The 20,068-nt window shown below is 48.5% G+C and overlaps 1 protein-coding gene across 2 annotated transcripts in view; it reads left to right on the top strand.

Moving 5' to 3' along the window:
* The window catches only part of LOC143942470 (V-type proton ATPase catalytic subunit A-like), a 75,817-nt gene that overhangs the window by 23,743 nt on the left and 32,006 nt on the right, over positions 1 to 20,068 (top strand). For both annotated transcript variants that reach the window (XM_077463779.1, XM_077463780.1), the window contains exons 2-4: positions 596 to 688; positions 4,641 to 4,769; positions 12,799 to 13,013. In XM_077463779.1, coding sequence (XP_077319905.1) covers positions 596 to 688; positions 4,641 to 4,769; positions 12,799 to 13,013 — 437 coding nt within the window. The remainder of the gene's footprint in view (positions 1 to 595; positions 689 to 4,640; positions 4,770 to 12,798; positions 13,014 to 20,068) is intronic.

Consider the following 20,068-nt stretch of genomic DNA (forward strand, 5'->3'; position numbering starts at 1 on the left):
TACGGGATTCCCCTTAATATGCGTACAAGACCCAAAGGGGCTGGTAATGGGCAGGGAGGGCTCCCCATGCCATTTTTCTCAATGATTTTCAACCATATTGCAGGAACCAGATATAACATTAAAACCGCAAGCAGTTTTAAATGACGTTATTTCCGTTAAATGTCATTTTGTGCAGGGACTGTTCTAAACACGGGAAACACGTGACACTTCACAGGCATACTACAGACACCCCCCATGCACCATATTTAAAGGAATATTTCACTTTTTTTTTCACTTTAATCGTCATTAAAATCAGTGCTCCCGCCAAAACGGCCATTTTTTAAAACATTTTATGCATTAACCCATGTACCCTTTTTAGGACAGTATCTTGCATATTAGCCGTTAAAATTAGCACTTTTAATTTCGAACGTTCGAGTCCCATAGACTTCAATGGGGTTCTAAAGTTCGTACGAATTTGGGGGCCATTCGAAAGTTCTGGTGCGAACCGAACCAGGGGGTGTTCGGCTCATCCCTACTCCCAGCCCCCATATAATATAATACCTCTAGGATCCATAGTAATGACTGTGATGCTAATTACATGCTTCTATATCTGTAGGGTGTACGAAGATGGATTTTTCAAAACTGCCAAGAATCAGCGATGAAGAAGAGGAGAGCATGCTGGGATTTGTCCATGGGGTGTCTGGACCAGGTATTTATTATGGCATCCAATCAGTGAGGTTGAACCGGTATAACTGAGGATAGCCAAACAGAGAGAAGATCTAAGGCTGGGTTCACACTGGTACGACATGACAGTCATAACGACTGTGGATCCAATTTTGTCCTGTGACATCAGGTCCTACATCTGACTTTAATGAACAGGATCTGACTTTGATTCATTCATACCAGACCCTTTGAGTCTGGTATGATTCTTGAGGGGGGAACCCCACACCAAAATTAAAAAAAAAACACCTCCCCCAAATCCATACCAGACCCTTATCTGAGCATGCAGCCTGGCTGGTCAGGAAAGGAGGAGGGACGAGTGAGTGCTCCCCCTCCTGGACCATACCAGGTCACATCCCCTCAACATGGGGGGGTGGGTGCTTTGGCACCCCCAAAGCATCTTGTCCCCATATTGATAGGGACAAAGGCCTCTTCCCCACAACCCTGGTCAGTGGAGGGCTTATCGAAATGTGGAAGCCCCCTTTATCAAGGGGGGCCCCCAGTTTCTGGCTTCCCCCCTATGTTAATGAGTATAGGGTACATTGTATCCCTACTCATTCACCCAAAAAAGTGTCAAAAATAAAAACAGTACACAGGTTTTTGACAAAATCCTTTATTAAAAATGTCCCCTGTCGTAGCGCCAACGTATCTTCTTTCTTCACTGATGTCTTCTCCTTCCTGTCTGGTTCTTCTCCCTCCGCTGATGTCTTCTTCTTCCGGTTCTTCTCCCTTCTCTGTCTTCTTCCTATGTTTCTTCTCCTTCCGCTGTCTTCTTCCTCTTTTTTATAGCACCAGCCTTTCTACTTTTTTGCATGCACTATATGGAAGTTTACAGAGACTTCATAGGCTGAGTGCTGTGTCCTTGAGGCTCACCAGGCATTGCACAGGAGGTAGTAGCTCAGATGCACCTGTTCCACTTCTCGCTCTGCTGTCTTCTTCCCCCGGTTCTTCTTCCTTCGCTGTCTTCTTCCTCCAGTTCCTCCTCCAGTTCTTTGACCTCTGCTGTCTTCTTCCTCCAGTTCTTCCTTCGGTTCTTCTCCCTCTGCTGTCTTCTAACTCTGGTTCTACCTTTGGTTCTTCTCCCTCCACTGTCTTCTTCCTCTGGTTCTCCCTCCGGTTATTCTATCTCTGCTGTCTTCTTTCTCCAGTTCTTCCTCCAGTCCTTCTCCCTCCACTGTCTTCTTTCTCTGGTTCTTCCGCCTGTTCTCCCTCAGCTGATGTCTTCTTCCTCTGGTTCTTCCTCCGGTCCTTCTCCCACCACACTGTCTGCTTCCTCTGGTTCTTCCTCTGCTTCTTCTCCCTCAGCTGTCTTCTTCCTCTGGTTCTTCCTTCGGTTTTTCTCTGTCCATTGTCTGCTTCCTCTGGTTCTTCCTCCGGTTCTCCCTCTGGTTCTTCTCCCTCCGCTGTCTCCTTCCTCTGGTTCTTCCTCTGGTACTTCTCCCTTCTCTGTCTCCTTCCTCTGGTTCGTCCTCCGGTTTTTCTCCCTCCGCTGTCTGCATTCTCTGGTTATTCCTCAGGTTCTTCTCCCTCCGTTTATCTCCTTCCTCTGGTTCTTCCTCTGGTTCTTCTCCCTCTGCTTTCTTCTTCCTCTGGTTCTCCCTCGGGTTCTTCTCCCTCCACTGTGTGCTTCCTCTGGTTCTTCCTCCGGTTTTTCTCCCCCTGCTGTCTGCTTCCTCTGGTTCTCCCTCTGGTTCTTCTCCCTCCGCTGTCTCCTTCCTCTAGTTCTTCCTCCAGTTCTTCTCCCTCCGCTGTCTCCTTCCTCCGGTTCATCCTCCGGGTTTTCTCCCTCCGCTGTCTGCTTTCTCTGGTTCTCCCTCTGCTTCTTCTCCCTCCGCTGTCTATTTCCTCTGGTTTATCCTCAGGGTTTTCTCCCTCCGCTGTCTGCTTCCTCTTATTCTGCCTCTGGTTCTTCTCCCTCCGCTGTCTCCTTCCTCCGGTTCATCCTCCGGGTTTTCTCCCTCCGCTGTCTGCTTCCTCTTATTCTGCCTCTGGTTCTTCCCCCTTCCGCTGTCTTCTTCCTCTGGTTCATCCTCCAGGTTTTCTCCCTCCGCTGTCTGCTTCCTCTTATTCTCCCTCTGGTTCTTCTCCCTCCGCTGTCTTCTTCCTCTGGTTCTTCCTCTGGTTCTTCTCCCTCTGCTGTCTTCTTCCTCTGGTTATTCCTCCGGTTCTTCTCCCTCCGTTATCTCCTTCCTCTGGTTCTTCCTCTGGTTCTTCTCCCTCTGCTGTCTTCTTCCTCCGGTTCTCCCTCTGGTTCTTCTCCCTCCGCTGTGTGCTTCCTCTGGTTCTTCCTCCGGTTTTTCTCCCCCTGCTGTCTGCTTCCTCTGGTTCTCCCTCTGGTTCTTCTCCCTTCGCTGTCTCCTTCCTCTAGTTCTTCCCCCAGTTCTTCTCCCTCTGCTGTCTCCTTCCTCCAGTTCATCCTCTGGGTTTTCTCCCTCCGCTGTCTGCTTCCTCTTATTCTGCCTCTGGTTCTTCTCCCTCCACTGTCTTCTTCCTCTGGTTCATCCTCCGGGTTTTCTCCCTCCGCTGTCTGCTTCCTCTTATTCTCCCTATGGTTCTTCTCCCTCCGCTGTCTTCTTCCTCTGATTCTTCCTTCAATTCTTCTCCCTCCACTGTCTTCTTCCTTTGATTCTTCCTCCAATTCTTCTCCCTCCACTGTCTTCTTCCTCTGATTCTTCCTCCAGTTCTTCTCCCTCCACTGTCTCCTTCCTCTCGTTCTTCCTCTGGGTTTTCTCCCTCCGCTGTCTGCTTCCTCTTATTCTCCCTCCACTGTCTTCTTCCTCTGATTCTTCCTCCAATTCTTCTCCCTCCACTGTCTTCTTCCTCTGATTCTTCCTCCAGTTCTTCTCCATCCACTGTCTCCTTCCTCTGGTTCTTCCTCTGGGTTTTCTCCCTCCGCTGTCTGCTTCCTCTTATTCTCCCTCCACTGTCTTCTTCCTCTGATTCTTCCTCCAATTCTTCTCCCTCCACTGTCTTCTTCCTCTGATTCTTCCTCCAGTTCTTCTCCATCCACTGTCTCCTTCCTCTGGTTCTTCCTCTGGGTTTTCTGCCTCCGCTGTCTGCTTCCTCTTATTCTCCCTCCACTGTCTTCTTCCTCTGATTCTTCCTCCAATTCTTCTCCCTCCACTGTCTTCTTCCTCTGATTCTTCCTCCAGTTCTTCTCCATCCACTGTCTCCTTCCTCTGGTTCTTCCTCCGGGTTTTCTGCCTCCGCTGTCTGCTTCCTCTGGTTCTTCCTCCGGTTCTTCTCCCTCCGCTGTCTTCTTCCTCTAGTTCTTCCTCCGGTTCTTCTCCCTCTGCTGAAAACCAGGAATTGTGGAGAAAACCTATATTCAGACATTGCGCAGAGCATACTATATGCCGCACAGAGCATACTGCATGCCGTAAAGAGCATACTGCTACCAGGCAGAGCTTACTACATGTTGTGCAGAGCATACTACATGTTGCGCAGAGCATATTTCATGTCGCGCAGAGCATACTACATGCCAAGCAGAGCATAATACATGCCACACAGAGCATACTACATGCCACGCACAGAATACTGCATGCCATGCAGAGCATACTACATGCCACGCAGAGCACACTACATGCTGCGCAGAGCATACTGCATGCCATATAGAGCATACTATATGCTGCACAGAGCATAATGCATGCTTTAAAGAGCATACAGCTACCACGTAGAGCATACTACATGCCGCTCAGAGCATACTACATGCCACGCAGAGCATACTGCATGCCATACAGAGCATAGTACATGCCGCACAGAGCATATAGCATTCCGCACAGTCTGGCTGGTCTTGTGTATGGACCAATGTTTCCATGGGAAGGGTTTGAAATACTTCTTATGGGTAGAATCCCTGGAGTGCATGAAAATATCCAGCATGCTGGCTCTGTACCCAGAGCTGAGTTTTGGACGGGATAATATGTACATTTCTTCCCTGGCAGTGGTGACGGCAGCGCAGATGTCGGGGGCAGCCATGTATGAGTTGGTTCGAGTCGGTCATTCAGAACTTGTGGGTGAGATCATCCGGCTGGAGGGAGACTTGGCCACCATTCAAGTGTATGAAGAGACCTGTATCCTTTACACTATATTCAGGGGTACATATATCACCCCAATGTCACCATCTAGGGGTGTTTCTCTGTACATATATCACCCCAATGTCACCATCTAGAGGTGTCTCTCTGTACGTATATCACCCCAATGTTACCATTTAGGGGTGTCTCTCTGTACATATATCACCCCAATTTCCCATCTAAGGGTGTATCCAAGTGCAAATATCACCCCAATGTCACCATCTAGGGGTGTATCCAAGTGCAAATATCACCCCAATGTCACCATCTAGGGGTGTATCCAAGTGCATATATCACCCCAATGTCACCATCTAGCGGTATCTCTTTGTATATATATCAACCCAATGTCACAATCTAGGGGTGTATCCCAGTACATATATCACCCCAGTGTCACCATTTAGGGGTGTAACTCTGTACATATATCACCCCAGTGTCACCATCTAGGGGTGTAACTCTGTACATATATTGCCCCAATGTCACCATCTAGGGGTGTCGCTTTGCACATACATGTAACAGTTTGGGGTGACCCTCTGCACATATATCACCCCAATGTGATAAAGAGAAGATAAGTAGATTGATGAAGGAAATTAAATAAATAATGTTTCTGTGATGGGCGAGTGAGGTCACCGAGGAATCAGAAGACATTGCACACCTCGCTGTTTACTCACCATCTTCATCACATAGTAACACATAGTAGTGCATGGTAATACATAGTAATACATAATAACACATAGTAATATATAGTAATACATAATAACTAGGGATGAGCTTCGTGTTCGAGTCGAACATACGTTCGACTCGAACATCGGCTGTTCGCCCGTTCAGCGAATTCCGAACGTTATGGGCCGTTCGCACCAAATTCGTGTGGCGCTCACGGCCCACAATGCACTGCGTCATCGCAGTGCATTGCTGGCTCATGATTTGCCAAGCATGCACTGTGACCCCGCATGCTTGGCCAATCACAGCGCCAGCAGCGAGGAGAGCCATGATTGGCCACAGGCAGGATGCCTGTGGCCAATCATAGCTCGGGCTGTGTAGTACACGCCCCACACTATATAAGGCCGCCAGCGCTGCGGCCTTGTGTAGTGTGTTGGCGTCTGAAGCAGTTAGTGGGTGTTCTGTGTACCTTCAACACAGTATACACCGATCATTATCAGCCGATTTTCGATCTTGCTCTTCTGTAGTGGTTGTTGTCTGCGTGCCCTGACCGCAGTATACACCGCTATATTCACCTCACCTATATAGCTAGCGATATATCTTTTATAATAGAGCTTGCAGTCAGTAGTGTTAGGAGCTTGTGCGTGCTGTCTGCGTGCTCTTTACCCAGTACACATCACTATATCCACCTACATAGCTCTTCTCTATTTGAACCCACTTGCCATCTGCAGGAGTTATTGGAAGTTGTGTGTGCCTCCAGCACAGCACAGTATACATCTGTATATACCCCTTTATCTCTGGTGTTCTATAATAAAGGCATCTGCAGGAGTTAGTGGGTGTTGTGTGCCTCCAGCACAATATACACCTGTATCTACCCTTTATTGCTGTTCTCTAATAGAGCCATCTGCAGGGCTTAGTGGGTGTTGTGTGACTCAATTACAGTATACCCCTTTATCTCTGGTGTTCTATAATAAAGGCATCTGCAGGAGTTAGTGGGTGTTGTGTGCCTCCAGCACAATATACACTACCCAACTGCTGTTTTACCCAACTCCCTTCAGGCCATTACCATGTCTGGAAGGCCAGCAAGGAGAAGCAGACAGGCGCGAGCCGATAAAAGAGGGCAAGCAGGCTCTGTGTCTAGAGACAACAGTGCTGGTCGTGGACGCGGTGCATTGTCATCAGCACGTGGCCATGGGACATGCTTGTCCTTCTTTTCGGCAGCTGGACGTGTTGAATCACAACATGCCAACGACTTGGTAGAGTGGATGACCAAGCCCTCTTCATCCTCCTCATCCTCTCTCACCCAGTCTCAGGGTAGTCGCAAAGCAGCTGCCAACGCATCGTCTTCCCTCGTCTCAATGTCATCATCAGTAACTCCTTCCCTAGACCCACCACGTCCTCCTGAGGAGTCTCCTGAACTCTTTGAGCACAGTGTTGGGTACATGCTCCAGGAGGATGCCCAGTGTTTTGTAGGCTCTGATGATGATACTCAGCTAGAGGAAGGCAGTAGCGTGAGCGCAGAGAGAGGGGATGCTCAAGAAGGACAACAATCTGGCAGTCATGTTCCATAAGCTGCAGCATACTGCCAGGTTTGCTCCAGCGATGAAGATGGAGGGGATGATGAGGGCACTGACTCCACGTGGGTGCCTGGAAGGAGGGAGGAGGAGGAGGAGGCACATGTCCAACGAGGCAGGATGCCCTCCGGGGGCCAGCTTAGGGGCAGCCCACCAACTGAATCACACCGCAGAGCTCCGCCTGTGCAGGGCGCTGCCTCTGCGCGTTATTCTAAAAGTTCTTTGGTGTGGGCCTTTTTTGAGACGAGTGCATCAGATGGCACCGCTGCTATTTGCAACATATGTCTCAAGCGTATCTCGCGTGGCCAAAACATCAGCTGCTTGGGCACCACATGCTTGACCAGACATATGTTGACCTGCCATGCAGCTCGTTGGCAAGCGTACCTCAAAGACCCACACCAAAGAACAAAGCGGACCTCTCCTTGCTCCTCATCAGCTGGCATCTCCAACCCCACTAGACCTTCAGTCCTCTCTGAAACCTGCTCTGAGAGGAATGAAGGTGTAGAATTAGGTGTGTCACAGCCAAGTGCTTCCGGGAACTCTGCTAGTGGTACATCCACGTCCGATTATAGCAGGCAAATGTCCCTGCCCCAGCTGCTGGACCGGCGAAAGAAGTTCACTCCCAGCCATCCACATGCCCAGCGGTTGAATGCTAGCTTGGCTAATTGCTAGCACTTCAACTGCTGCCTTTTCAGTTGGTAGACTCGGCCCCCTTCCGTGAGTTTGTACAATGTGCGGTTCCTCAGTGGCAGGTCCCCAAACGCCACTTTTTCTCACGGAAGGCGATTTCGGCTCTCTACCGGCATGTGGAAGGCAATGTCCTTGCCTCGCTGGACAGGGCGGTCAGCGGTAAGGTGCATATTACCACTGACTCATGGTCCAGCAGGCATGGACAGGGACCTGTCTTTCACGGCCCATTGGGTCACTCTTCTGGCAGCTGGGAAGGATTCAGGACAAGGTGCAGTAGTGTTGGAGGTTGTTCCGCCACCACGCCTCCAAAATGCTACTATTGATTGTGACACACCTCTCTCCTCCACCCCCTCCTCTTCTTATTCCTCCATGGCCTCTTCCAGTGCTCTGTCCTCAGAACCAGCGGTGCTCCGTAGGCGTTCCAGGGGCTACGCAAGTACGCAGGCAAAACGATGCCATGCCGTGCTTGCGTTGGTTTGTTTGGGGGACAGGAGCCACACTGGGGTGGATGTTTTGTCAGCTCTGCAGGGGCAGGCCGAGAGGTGGTTGACGCCACGCCAGCTTAAAGAGAAAGTAAACCCTTCCAAACAACTTGGACCTATAGGTAAGCCTAGATTAAGGCTTACCTGTAGGTCCAAGCAATATCTCCTAAACCTATATGGTTTAGGAGATATTTGCCCGAAAATGGGCACCGCTGTCTACGGCGCATGCGCCGTAGACAGCGGCGCGCAGGCGCACTAAATGCGGCAAATCCAAGAATGGATTTGCCAAATTTGTCGACTCCCGTGCGCATGCGCGGGAGTGACTTCATCGCGGCTTCGCCGTATGGCAGCGGCGGAGCTGCGAGACGCGACTCCCGTGCGCATGCGCGGGAGTGACGTCATCGCGGCTGAGCCGCTGTGATTCGTCGGAGCTGCGAGACGCCACCACCAACATGGATGCGGCGGACTACAGGGGACAGCGGCGACTTCGCTGGCTCCTGTGTCAGGTAAGTGACACATAATGAGCTACTATGCGATGCATAGTAGTCCATTATGCTTTACCTTTGCAGGGAAAAAAAGAGGAAGTAAACCCATCAGGGTTTACTTCCTCTTTAAGCCAAGAATGGTGGTTTGCAACAATGGCACCAACCTCCTCTCCGCCCTCCGACAGGGACAACTGACCCATGTGCCCTGTGTAGCTCACGTCCTTAACCTGGTGGTGCAGCGGTTCTTGGGCAGGTACAGTTACAGGATGTCCTGAAGCAGGCCAGGAAAGTCTGTGTGCATTTCCGCTGATCATTTAATGCCTGTGCTCGGCTGGCTGAGCTCCAAAAGGAGTTGAACCTGCCCAAGAACCGCCTTATATGTGACATGCCCACCAGGTGGAACTCAACGTTGGCCATGCTGCAGCGGCTGCACATGCAGCAGAGGGCCATCAATGAGTACCTGTGCAACTACGGCACCAGGACAGGGTCAGGGGAGCTCGTTTTTTTCTCACCACGCCAGTGGGGCATGATCAGGGATGCATGCACTGTCCTGTCACCGTTTGAGGAGGCCACAAGAATGGTGAGCAGTGACAGTGCATGCATCAGTGACACTGTACCTCTTGTCTACCTCTTGGAGCATACGCTGCATGGAATAATGGACAGGGCACTTGAGGCAGAACAGAGGCAGGAAGAGGAGGACTTCCTTGCCTCTCAAGGCCCCCTTTATCCAGACAGTGTTCCTGCTGTGCCACCCATCACACAGGAAGAGGATGAGGAGGAGGAAGAGGAGGAGGAGGATGATTGTGTCAGCATGGAGGTGGAGGCTGGCACTCAGCATCAGCAGCAGCAGTCTTGTAGGGATGAGTTACAGTCCCAAGAAACCCGTGGACTTGTACGTGGCTGGGAGGAGGTAGCTGCGGATCATGTTGTCCTTAGTGACCCAGAGGACTCCGGACCGAATGCCTCAGCTAACCTACGCTGCATGGCCTCCCTGATCCTGCAAAGCCTGCGGAAGGATCCTCGTATTCTTCGGATCAAGGAGAGGGACCATTACTGGCTGGCCACTCTCCTTGATCCACGGTACAAGGGTAAGGTTGCCGACCTTATCTTGCCATCGCAGAGGGAGCAGAGGATGAGACATCTCTGGGAGGCCTTGCAGAAAGGTCTGTGCAACGCGTTCCCAGAGACTGGGAGGTTACAAACTCCTGGTCCTGGACAACGTGTTGCTGAGGCATCGGTCAGAAGGAGCGGTGGAGAAGGTGGCCGTCTGACTGATGCTTTCAGACAATTTTTTAGTCCGCAGCCCCAAGGTATGATCGGTTCCAGCAACCATCGCCAGCGTCTGATTTACATGGTGCAGGAATACCTAGGGGCAAGGTCAGACTTGGACACCTTTCCCACCGAAAATCCTCTGGCTTACTGGGTCTTGAGGATGGATCACTGGCCAGAGCTTGCACAGTATGCAATTGAGCTACTGACCTGTCCTGCATCCAGCGTTCTTTCGGAACGCACCTTCAGTGCTGCTGGTGGCTTTGTTACCGATCACAGGGTGCGCCTGTCCACCGAATCAGTTGATCGACTGACCTTCATCAAGATGAATCAGTCTTGGATCACCCACAGCTACCAAGCACCTGAAGCTGATGTAACCGAATAATTTTTTTTTAAATATCACATCCCTTCAAGACTGCCTATGCTGATGCTGAGTAACTGTCCTGTTATGTTGATTGTCTATCCTCTTCCTCCTCCGCTGATATGTTGGAAGAACATTTCTGGTTCTGGGTGATGCCATCAGCCCAATTTTTCTGCCCCTGTTTAACAGGGGCGTTTAATTACAATTTTTGATGCAATGCTTTGCAGCAGAGCTAATTCCTGCAATAAAACTAGAGTATATGGGAGAGGTTGCAGTGTCGTGGCACCAGCACCAGTGCCTAAGGCCCAATTTTTCTGTCCCTGTTTAACAGGGGCGTTTAAGTACAATTTTTGATGCAATGCTTTGCAGCAGGGCTAATTCCTGCAATAAAACTAGAGTATATGAGAGAGGTTGCAGTGTGGTGGCACCAGCACCAGTGCCTAAGGCCCAATTTTTCTGCCCCTGTTTAACAGGGGCGTTTAATTACAATTTTTGATGCAATGCTTTGCAGCAGGGCTAATTCCTGCAATAAAACTAGAGTATATGGGAGAGGTTGCAGTGTGGTGGCACCAGCACCAGTGCCTAAGGCCCAATTTTTCTGCCCCTGTTTAACAGGGGCGTTTAAGTACAATTTTTGATGCAATGCTTTGCAGCAGGGCTAATTCCTGCAATAAAACTAGAGTATATGGGAGAGGTTGCAGTGTGGTGGCACCAGCACCAGTGCCTAAGGCCCAATTTTTCTGCCCCTGTTTAACAGGGGTGTTTAAGTACAATTTTTGATGCAATGCTTTGCAGCAGGGCTAATTCCAGCAAAAAAACTAGAGTATATGGAAGAGGTTGCAGTGTCGTGGCACCAGCACCAGTGCCTAAGGCCCAATTTTTCTGCCCCTGTTTAACAGGGACATGTAATTACAATTCTTGATATAATATTTCACAGAAGGGCCCGTTCCTGTGCCCACCCAGAGTAACTGTGAGGACTTATAGTGTTGTGGCACCAGCACCACAACCACCAAAGGTCAATTTTTCTACCACTGTTCAACAATGGCATGTAATTACAATTCTTGATATAATCGTTCACAGCAGGGCGCTCCAGCGCCCACCAAGAGTCACTTTGAGGGCTTACAATGTTGTGGCAAAACCAACACCTTGTTCCGCCATTTCTGCAGAGCATATAGGGTAGGCCCCTACTTTCAAACATCCAACTTACAAACATCTCCTACTTGCAAACGCAAGGAGACAACAGCAAGTGAGATGAAAAAAGATGGACGACAAAACAAATTATACAGGGGTGATAACCCTTCCCTATGTTTTCCAAAAAGCTTAAAAATAGGTTAGGTATTTTTTTTGACTGGAGCTACACTTTAAAAATGTACCAGTTGAAAATTACAAACAGATTCAACTTAACACAACAAACCTACACAGTCCCTGTCTTGTTTGCACCGCCTGTATACTGTTGTTCTGAGTATATAGGGCCTGGGGGCCACACGCATTTCCTTTTTTTAATATGGGTACGGGGTTCCCCTAATATGCGTACAAGACCCAAAGGGGCTGGTAATGGGCAGGGAGGGCTTAGGCTTTAGGCATTGACCCATGTCCCCTGGGGCAGGAGCCAGGTCCCCAAACCTTTTTTAGGACAGTATCTTGCATATTAGCCGTTAAAATTAGCACTTTTAATTTCGAACGTTCGAGTCCCATAGACTTCAATTTGGTTCTAAAGTTCGTACGAATTTGGGGTCCGTTCGAAAGTTCTGGTGCGAACCGAACCGGGGGGTGTTCGGCTCATCCCTAATAATAACACATAGTAATACATAGTAATATATAATAACACATAGTAACACATAATAACACATAGTAATATATAATAATACATAATAACACATAGTAATACATAGTAATACATAATAACACATAGTAATATATAGTAATACATAATAACACATAGTAATACATAGTAATACATAATAACACATAGTAACACATAGTAACACATAGTAATACATAATAACACATAGTAATACATAATAACACATAATAACACATAGTAATACATATTAACACATAGTAACACACATACCTCCCAACATTTTGAGATAGGAACGAGGGACAGCTATTAGCAAAAGTATGTGGGCATAGGACACACCCCCTGCCACGCCCCCTTAATGGGAAATTATACAAAAAAAGATTAGTTAAACCCAGAAGTACTTTTTTTTCAACCACTACTATTCCTTTATATTGGCTTTTAAAATGTACAAATGCAGCAATTTAGAAATTGGGTGAAAGGTTTGGCTCTGGGAAACACTTTTTGAAAGATAAAAAGTGCATTTTATATGCAACTATATAGTTCATACCAAAATGTGGGACAAATGAGGAGGAAAGAGGGACAGAGGGACATTGCTCCAAATCAGGGACAGTTGAAAGCTATGGAAACACATAGTAATGCATAGTAACACATAGTAGTATAGTATAGAAGTGGGATTCTGCAGACATTTCTCTTTCCTTAGTGAATGCCCCCAGCTGGCGTGTCGGTGGGAGATCCGGTGCTGCGGACCGGGAAGCCCCTCTCGGTAGAGTTGGGCCCAGGCATTATGGGAAACATCTTTGATGGGATCCAACGTCCTTTAAAAGATATTTCAGACATGACAAAAAGTATTTACATCCCTCGCGGTATTAATGTGACTGCTCTGTCCAGAGATATCAAGTGGGACTTTATTCCAGACAAAAACATCAGGGTAAGTACAAAGAGTGGATGGGCTGGGATGAAGGTCACCCAGGAGTAGGTGGGGCTTATGTAGATTGCAGGCCAGGGTTATCTGTTAGTTCTCCACAGATTGCAGACCAGGGTTGTCTGTTTGTTCTCCATAGATTGCAGGCCAGGGTTGTCAGGCCAGGGTTGTCTGTTAGTTCTCCACAGATTGCAGGCCAGGGTTGTCTGTTAGTTCTCCACAGATTGCAGGCCAGGGTTGTCTGTTAGTTCTCCATAGATTGCAGGCCAGGGTTGTCAGGCCAGGGTTGTTTGTTAGTTCTCCACAGATTGCAGGCCAGGGTTGTCTGTTAGTTCTCCATAGATTGCAGGCCAGGGTTGTCTGTTAGTTCTCCATAGATTGCAGGCCAGGGTTGTCAGGCCAGGGTTGTCTGTTAGTTCTCCATAGATTGCAGGCCAGGGTTGTCAGGCCAGGGTTGTCTGTTAGTTCTCCACAGATTGCATACCAGGGTTGTCTCTTAGATCTCCATAGATTGCAGGCCAGGGCTGTCTGGTAGTTCTCCATAGATTGTTGGCCAGGGCTGTCTCTTAGTTCTCCATAGATTGTTGGCCAGGGTTGTCTCTTAGTTCTCCAGAGATTGCAGGCCAGGGCTGTCTTTTAGTTCTCCATAGATTGTTGGCCAGGGTTGTCTCTTAGTTCTCCATAGATTGTTGGCCAGGGCTGTCTCTTAGTTCTCCACTGATTGCTAGCCAGAGTAGTCTGTTAGTTCTCCATAGATTTCTGGCCAGGGTTGTCTCTTACTTCTTCATAGATTGTTGGCCAGGTATGTCTCTTACTTCTCCATAGATTGCAGGCCAGGGTTGTCAGGCCAGGGTTGTCTGTTAGTTCTCCACAGATTGCAGGCCAGGGTTGTCTGTTAGTTCTCCATATTTTGCAGGCCATGGTTGTCTGGTAGTTCCCCATGGATTGTTGGCCAGGGCTGTCTCTTAGTTCTCCATAGATTGTTGACCAGGTTTGTCTCTTAGTTCTCCAAAGATTGCAGGCCAGGGCTGTCTTTTAGTTCTCCATAGATTGTTGGTCAGGGTTGTCTGCTAGTTCTCCATAGATTACAGACCAGGGTTGTCTCTTAGCTCTCCACAGATTGCTGGCCAGGGTCGTCTATGAGTTCTCCATAGGTTGTTTGCCAAGGCAGTCTCTTAGTTCTCCATAGATTGCAGGCCAGGTTTGTCTGGTAGTTCTTTATGGATTGTTGGCCAGGGCTGTCTCTTAGTTATCCATAGATTGTTGGCCAGTGTTGTCTGTTAGTTCTCCATAGATTGCAGGCCAGGGTTGTCTCTTACTTCTCCATAGATTGCAGGCCAGGTCTGTCTCTTAGTTCTCCATAGATTGCTGGCCAGTGTTGTCTGTTAGTTCTCCATAGATTGCAGGCCAGGGTTGTCTGTTAGTTCTCCATAGATTGCAGGCCAGGTCTGTCTCTTAGTTCTCCATAGATTGCTGGCCAGGTCTGTCTCTTAGTTCTCCATAGATTGCTGGCCAGGGTTGTCTGTTAGTTCTTCATAGATTGCAGGCAAAGGCTGTCTCTTCGTTCTCCATAGATAGCAGGCCAGGGCTGTCTCTCAGTTCTCCACTGATTGCAGGCCATGCTGTCTCTTAGTTCTCCATAGATTGCAGGCCAGGGTTGTCTCTTAGTTCTCCATAGATTGCAGGCCAGGGCTGTCTCTTAGTTCTCCAAAGATTGTTGGCCAGTGTTGTCTGTTAGTTCTCCATAGATTGTAGGCCAGGGCTGTTTCCTAATTCTCCATAGATTGTTGGCCAGGTCTGTCTCTTAGTTCTCCATGGATTGTTGGCCAGGGCTGTCTCCTGGTTCTCTATAGATTGTTGGCCAGGGCTGTCTCTTAGTTTCCCATAAATTGCAGGCCAGGGCTGTCTCTTAGTTTCCCATAGATTGCAGGCCAGGATTGTCTCTTAATTCTTCATAGATTGTAGGCCAGGGTGGTCTGTTGGTTCTCCATAGATTGCAGGCCAGGGCTGTCTCTTAGTTCTCCATAGATTGTTGGCCAGGGTTGTCTGTTAGTTCTCCATAGATTGCAGGCCAGGGCTGCCTCTTAGTTCTCCACTGATTGCAGGCCATGCTGTATCTTAGTTCTCCATAGATTGCTGGCCAGGGTTGTCTCTTAGTTCTCCAAAGATTGTTGGCCAGGGTTGTCTATTAGTTCTCCATAGATTGCAGGCCAGGGCTGTCTCTCAGTTCTCCAAAGATTGTTGGCCAGGGTTGTCTATTAGTTATCCATAGATTGCAGGCCAGGGCTGTCTCTCAGTTCTCCAAAGATTGTTGGCCAGGGTTGTCTATTAGTTCTCCATAGATTGCAAGCCAGGGTTGTATCCTAAAAATGTGCAAATATAATGTATGTATATACCGCGCTACCCCAATGTTACCAGCCAGCACAAAAAGGTGTAAATATAAAGCATATACAAAAGAAAAAAGTGCAGCGCTAAATAAATCAATAGTAAATAATACAGCGATCTAATAAATTATGCAAAAATAGTGACGTGACAAAGAAAATGTCCAAATCCAATAAAATGAATTCCAAAAGTGTCCAAAAGAATATGTGACATCAAATTGATGGGTGACTATCAAACAAAATAGTGGTTCCGTGAGTGTCCAGCCCAGTAAGTGACAAACATGATCCACCACCGACAGCACAAATCGCTTAGTTACCAGAGGACGTGGACACACACAAGCATATACTTGGTGAGTCTAGCAGACTTAATAGTATAATCCTAAGGGTCCCAGATTCTTTCATGCAGATCAAACCTCCAGGAAATCGTTAGCATAAATATGAGCTATACCAAATTCCGTATGGAAAGTTTTATTAAAAATAGTGGTATAGGAATTGCACTTACATGCTCCAAGTAACAACAAGCTCTTAAAATAAACAGTTCAGCGGTAGTGAGCAGGTCAGGGACTGTATGCTGATCTGCTCACTACCGCTGAACTGTTTATTTGCGCCTGTTGTTACTTGGAGCATGTAAGTGCAATTCCTATACCACTATTTTTAATAAAACTTTCCATACGGAATTATGCTATGTTTCCCCTTTTTTCCTTCCTCTTTGCTTCTCTGGCGGGGTTGGTCCCTTTATAATTTGGTATACCTCATATTCATGAGAACTAGAGATGGACGAACTTCCGACGGGACGTTTCGCGAACGCGGCCAAAAGTTTTGCGAACCGCAAAGTTTGCGGCGGGCCCCATTGACTTCAATGGCAGGCGAACTTTAAAAACCTACAGGTCATATTTCCAGCCACAAAATACTTACTAGCTGTGCACACATAGTCCCACCACATGGCCACTGGCATAATACATGTATAAAGTGAATCTGGGATCGACAACTACAAGCATTCTTTTTTTATCTGTGAAATTTTGACAATTCAGGACTGTGGAGCGCATGAAAGCAATGGAGTAGAGGAAAGGTCAGGGTAGGCTATGAAGAAGGTGCAGGAGATGATCACCAGCACCGTGATAGAGTGCACTGACACCAGCACCATGATATAGAGCACTTACACCAGCACCGTGATAGAGTACACTGACACCAGCACCGTGATAGAGTGCACTGACACCAGCACCATGATATAGAGCACTTACACCAGCACCGTGATAGAGTACACTGACACCAGCACCGTGATAGAGTGCACTGACACCAGCACCATGATATAGAGCACTTACACCAGCACCGTGATAGAGTACACTGAAACCAGCACCATGATAGAGGGCACTGACACCAGCACCGTGATATAGAGCACTGACACCAGCACCATGATAGAGTACACTGACACCAGCACCGTGATAGAGTGCACTGACACCAGCACCGTGCTAGAGTGCACTGACACCAGCACCGTGATAGAGTGCACTGACACCAGCACCGTGATAGAGTACACTGACACCAGCACCGTGATAGAGTGCACTGACATCAGCACCGTGATAGAGTGCACTGACACCAGCACCGTGATAGAGTGCACTGACACCAGCACCGTGATAGAGTGCACTGACACCAGCACCGTGATATAGAGCACTGACACCAGCACCGTGATAGAGTGCACTGACACCAGCACCGTGATGTAGAGCACTGACACCAGCACCGTGATATAGAGCACTGACACCAGCACCGTGATAGAGTGCACTGACACCAGCACCGTGATATAGAGCACTGACTCCAGCACGGTGATAGAGTACACTGACACCAGCACCGTGATAGAGTGCACTGACACCAGCACCGTGCTAGAGTGCACTGACACCAGCACCGTGATAGAGTGCACTGACACCAGCACCGTGATAGAGTGCACTGACATCAGCACCGTGATAGAGTGCACTGACACCAGCACCGTGATAGAGTGCACTGACACCAGCACCGTGATATAGAGCACTGACACCAGCACCGTGATAGAGTGCACTGACACCAGCACCGTGATGTAGAGCACTGACACCAGCACCGTGATATAGAGCACTGACACCAGCACCGTGATAGAGTGCACTGACACCAGCACCGTGATATAGAGCACTGACTCCAGCATCGTGATAGAGTGCACTGACACCAGCACCGTGATAGAGTGCACTGACACCAGCACCGTGATATAGAGCACTGACTCCAGCATCGTGATAGAGTGCACTGACACCAGCACCTTGATATAGAGCACTGACACTAGCACTGTGATAGAGTGCACTGACACCAGCACCGTGATATTGAGCACTGACACCAGCACCGTGATAGAGTACACTGACACCAGCACCGTGATAGAGTGCACTGACACCAGCACCGTGATAGAGTGCACTGACACCAGCACCGTGATAGAGTGCACTGACACCAGCACCGTGATATAGAGCACTGACACCAGCACCGTGATAGTGTGCACTGACACCAGCACCATGATATAGAGCACTTACACCAGCACCGTGATAGAGTACACTGACACCAGCACCGTGATATAGAGCACTGACACCAGCACCGTGATAGAGTACACTGACACCAGCACCGTGATAGAGTACACTGACACCAGCACCATAATAGAGTGCACTGACACCGGCACCGTGATATAGAGCACTGACACCAGCACCGTGATAGAGTGCACTGACACCGGCACCGTGATAGAGTACACTGACACCGGCACCGTGATAGAGTGCACTGACACCGGCACCGTGATAGAGTGCACTGACACCAGCACCGTGATAGAGTGCACTGACACCAGCACCGTGATAGAGTGCACTGACACCAGCACCGTGATATAGAGCACTGACACCAGCACCGTTATAGAGTGCACTGACACCAGCACCGTGATATAGAGCACTGACACCAGCACCGTGATATAGAGCACTGACTCCAGCATCGTGATAGAGTGCACTGACACCAGCACCGTGATAGAGTGCACTGACACCAGCACCGTGATATAGAGCACTGACTCCAGCATCGTGATAGAGTGCACTGACACCAGCACCATGATATAGAGCACTGACACTAGCACTGTGATAGAGTGCACTGACACCAGCACCGTGATATTGAGCACTGACACCAGCACCGTGATAGAGTGCACTGACACCAGCACCGTGATAGAGTGCACTGACACCAGCACCGTGATAGAGTGCACTGACACCAGCACCGTGATAGAGTGCACTGACACCAGCACCGTGATATAGAGCACTGACACCAGCACCGTGATAGAGTACACTGACACCAGCACCGTGATAGAGTACACTGACACCAGCACCCTGATATAGAGCACTGACACCAGCAGTCAGTCTGCTGAGTGGCGATTGTTGCTACCTCCTCTTCCTGATCCAATGCCAAGATTAGCTGTGCATCGGAAATGTCTTCATATGGATCGGAAAATAATTCCTGTGACTCAAGCGGAAGGTATGTGGTGGTGGTGGTGTTGTTGGTGGTAGTGTCTTTGGGGGTGCACACAGCAGAGAGTGAAGAAGAGGGTGCAGATTGAGAGGATGAGGAGGGTGCAGAAGAGTAAGGCTGAGTGAGCCACTCAACCAAGTCTGGTGCGTCCTTTGACTTAATCGCACGCACCTTCTGCAATTTGCCACTTTGGCTCAAGCCTGTTGCTCCTGCCCTACCCCTACCACCCCTGTGGAAGGGCCTGCCTCTTCCTCTGCCTGTCATTTTTTAAATGACGCTGTGACAAAAGTCTCTAGAAAAGTACAGTATGTATGTGGAAGAAGGTATATAACACCCCGCTTCAATCTGTCGTTTTTGGGGGCCACTGGTCTATCACACCAGTTATAATACTTTTTTTTTATTGCGTTTGTCACTCTTTGTAGTATTGCTGCAGAACCGCTCAGCAGTCACAATGCTGCACAGTGGAAATGCACTATACTAAGCTTTCTATATGTGCAAGTATTTTATACGTGTATTACACACCAATATACTGCACACCAAATAGTACACCTATACCAATCCTTACAAGGACCTTTGTGGACCTAGTAGCTAGTGATTTGCAGACTGTCCCTCAGTCACTACACTGATAAAGGACTGCTGCAGAATAGGGCAGTAATCTGCAGCACAGCCCTGCACCAGCACCCTATATATTATACACCTATACGGTCCTTACAAGGACATTTGTGGACCTAGTAGCTAGTGATTTGCAGACTGTACCTCAGTCCCAACACTGATAAAAGACTGCTGCAGAAACCAGCAGTAATCTGCAGCACAGCCCTGCACCAGCACCCTATATATTGTACACCTCTACCAGTCCTTACAAGGACCTTTGTGGACCTAGTAGCTAGTGATTTGCAGACTGTCCCTCAGTCCCAACACTGATAAAAGACAGCTGCAGAATCGGGCAGCAGTCAAGTATAATATTCTTTCTATATTTGGAAGAAAGTATATTATAAGTGTACAACCCTATATAATGTACACCTATTTTTTATTTTTTTTTATTTTTTTTATTTAGGACCTTTGTGGACCTAATAGTAATAGCTAGTGATTAAACTGACTGTCCCTGCTCCACACAGCGTCCTGTCCCTACACTGACAAAAGACAGCTGCAGAATCAGTCAGTAGTGCACTCAGCAATCACCAGCAC

This window comes from Lithobates pipiens, unplaced genomic scaffold (genome assembly GCF_037356315.1).
Source record: "Lithobates pipiens isolate NorthernLeopardFrog02 unplaced genomic scaffold, aLitPip1_a1.2 Scaffold_30, whole genome shotgun sequence".
Taxonomy (NCBI): domain Eukaryota; kingdom Metazoa; phylum Chordata; class Amphibia; order Anura; family Ranidae; genus Lithobates; species Lithobates pipiens.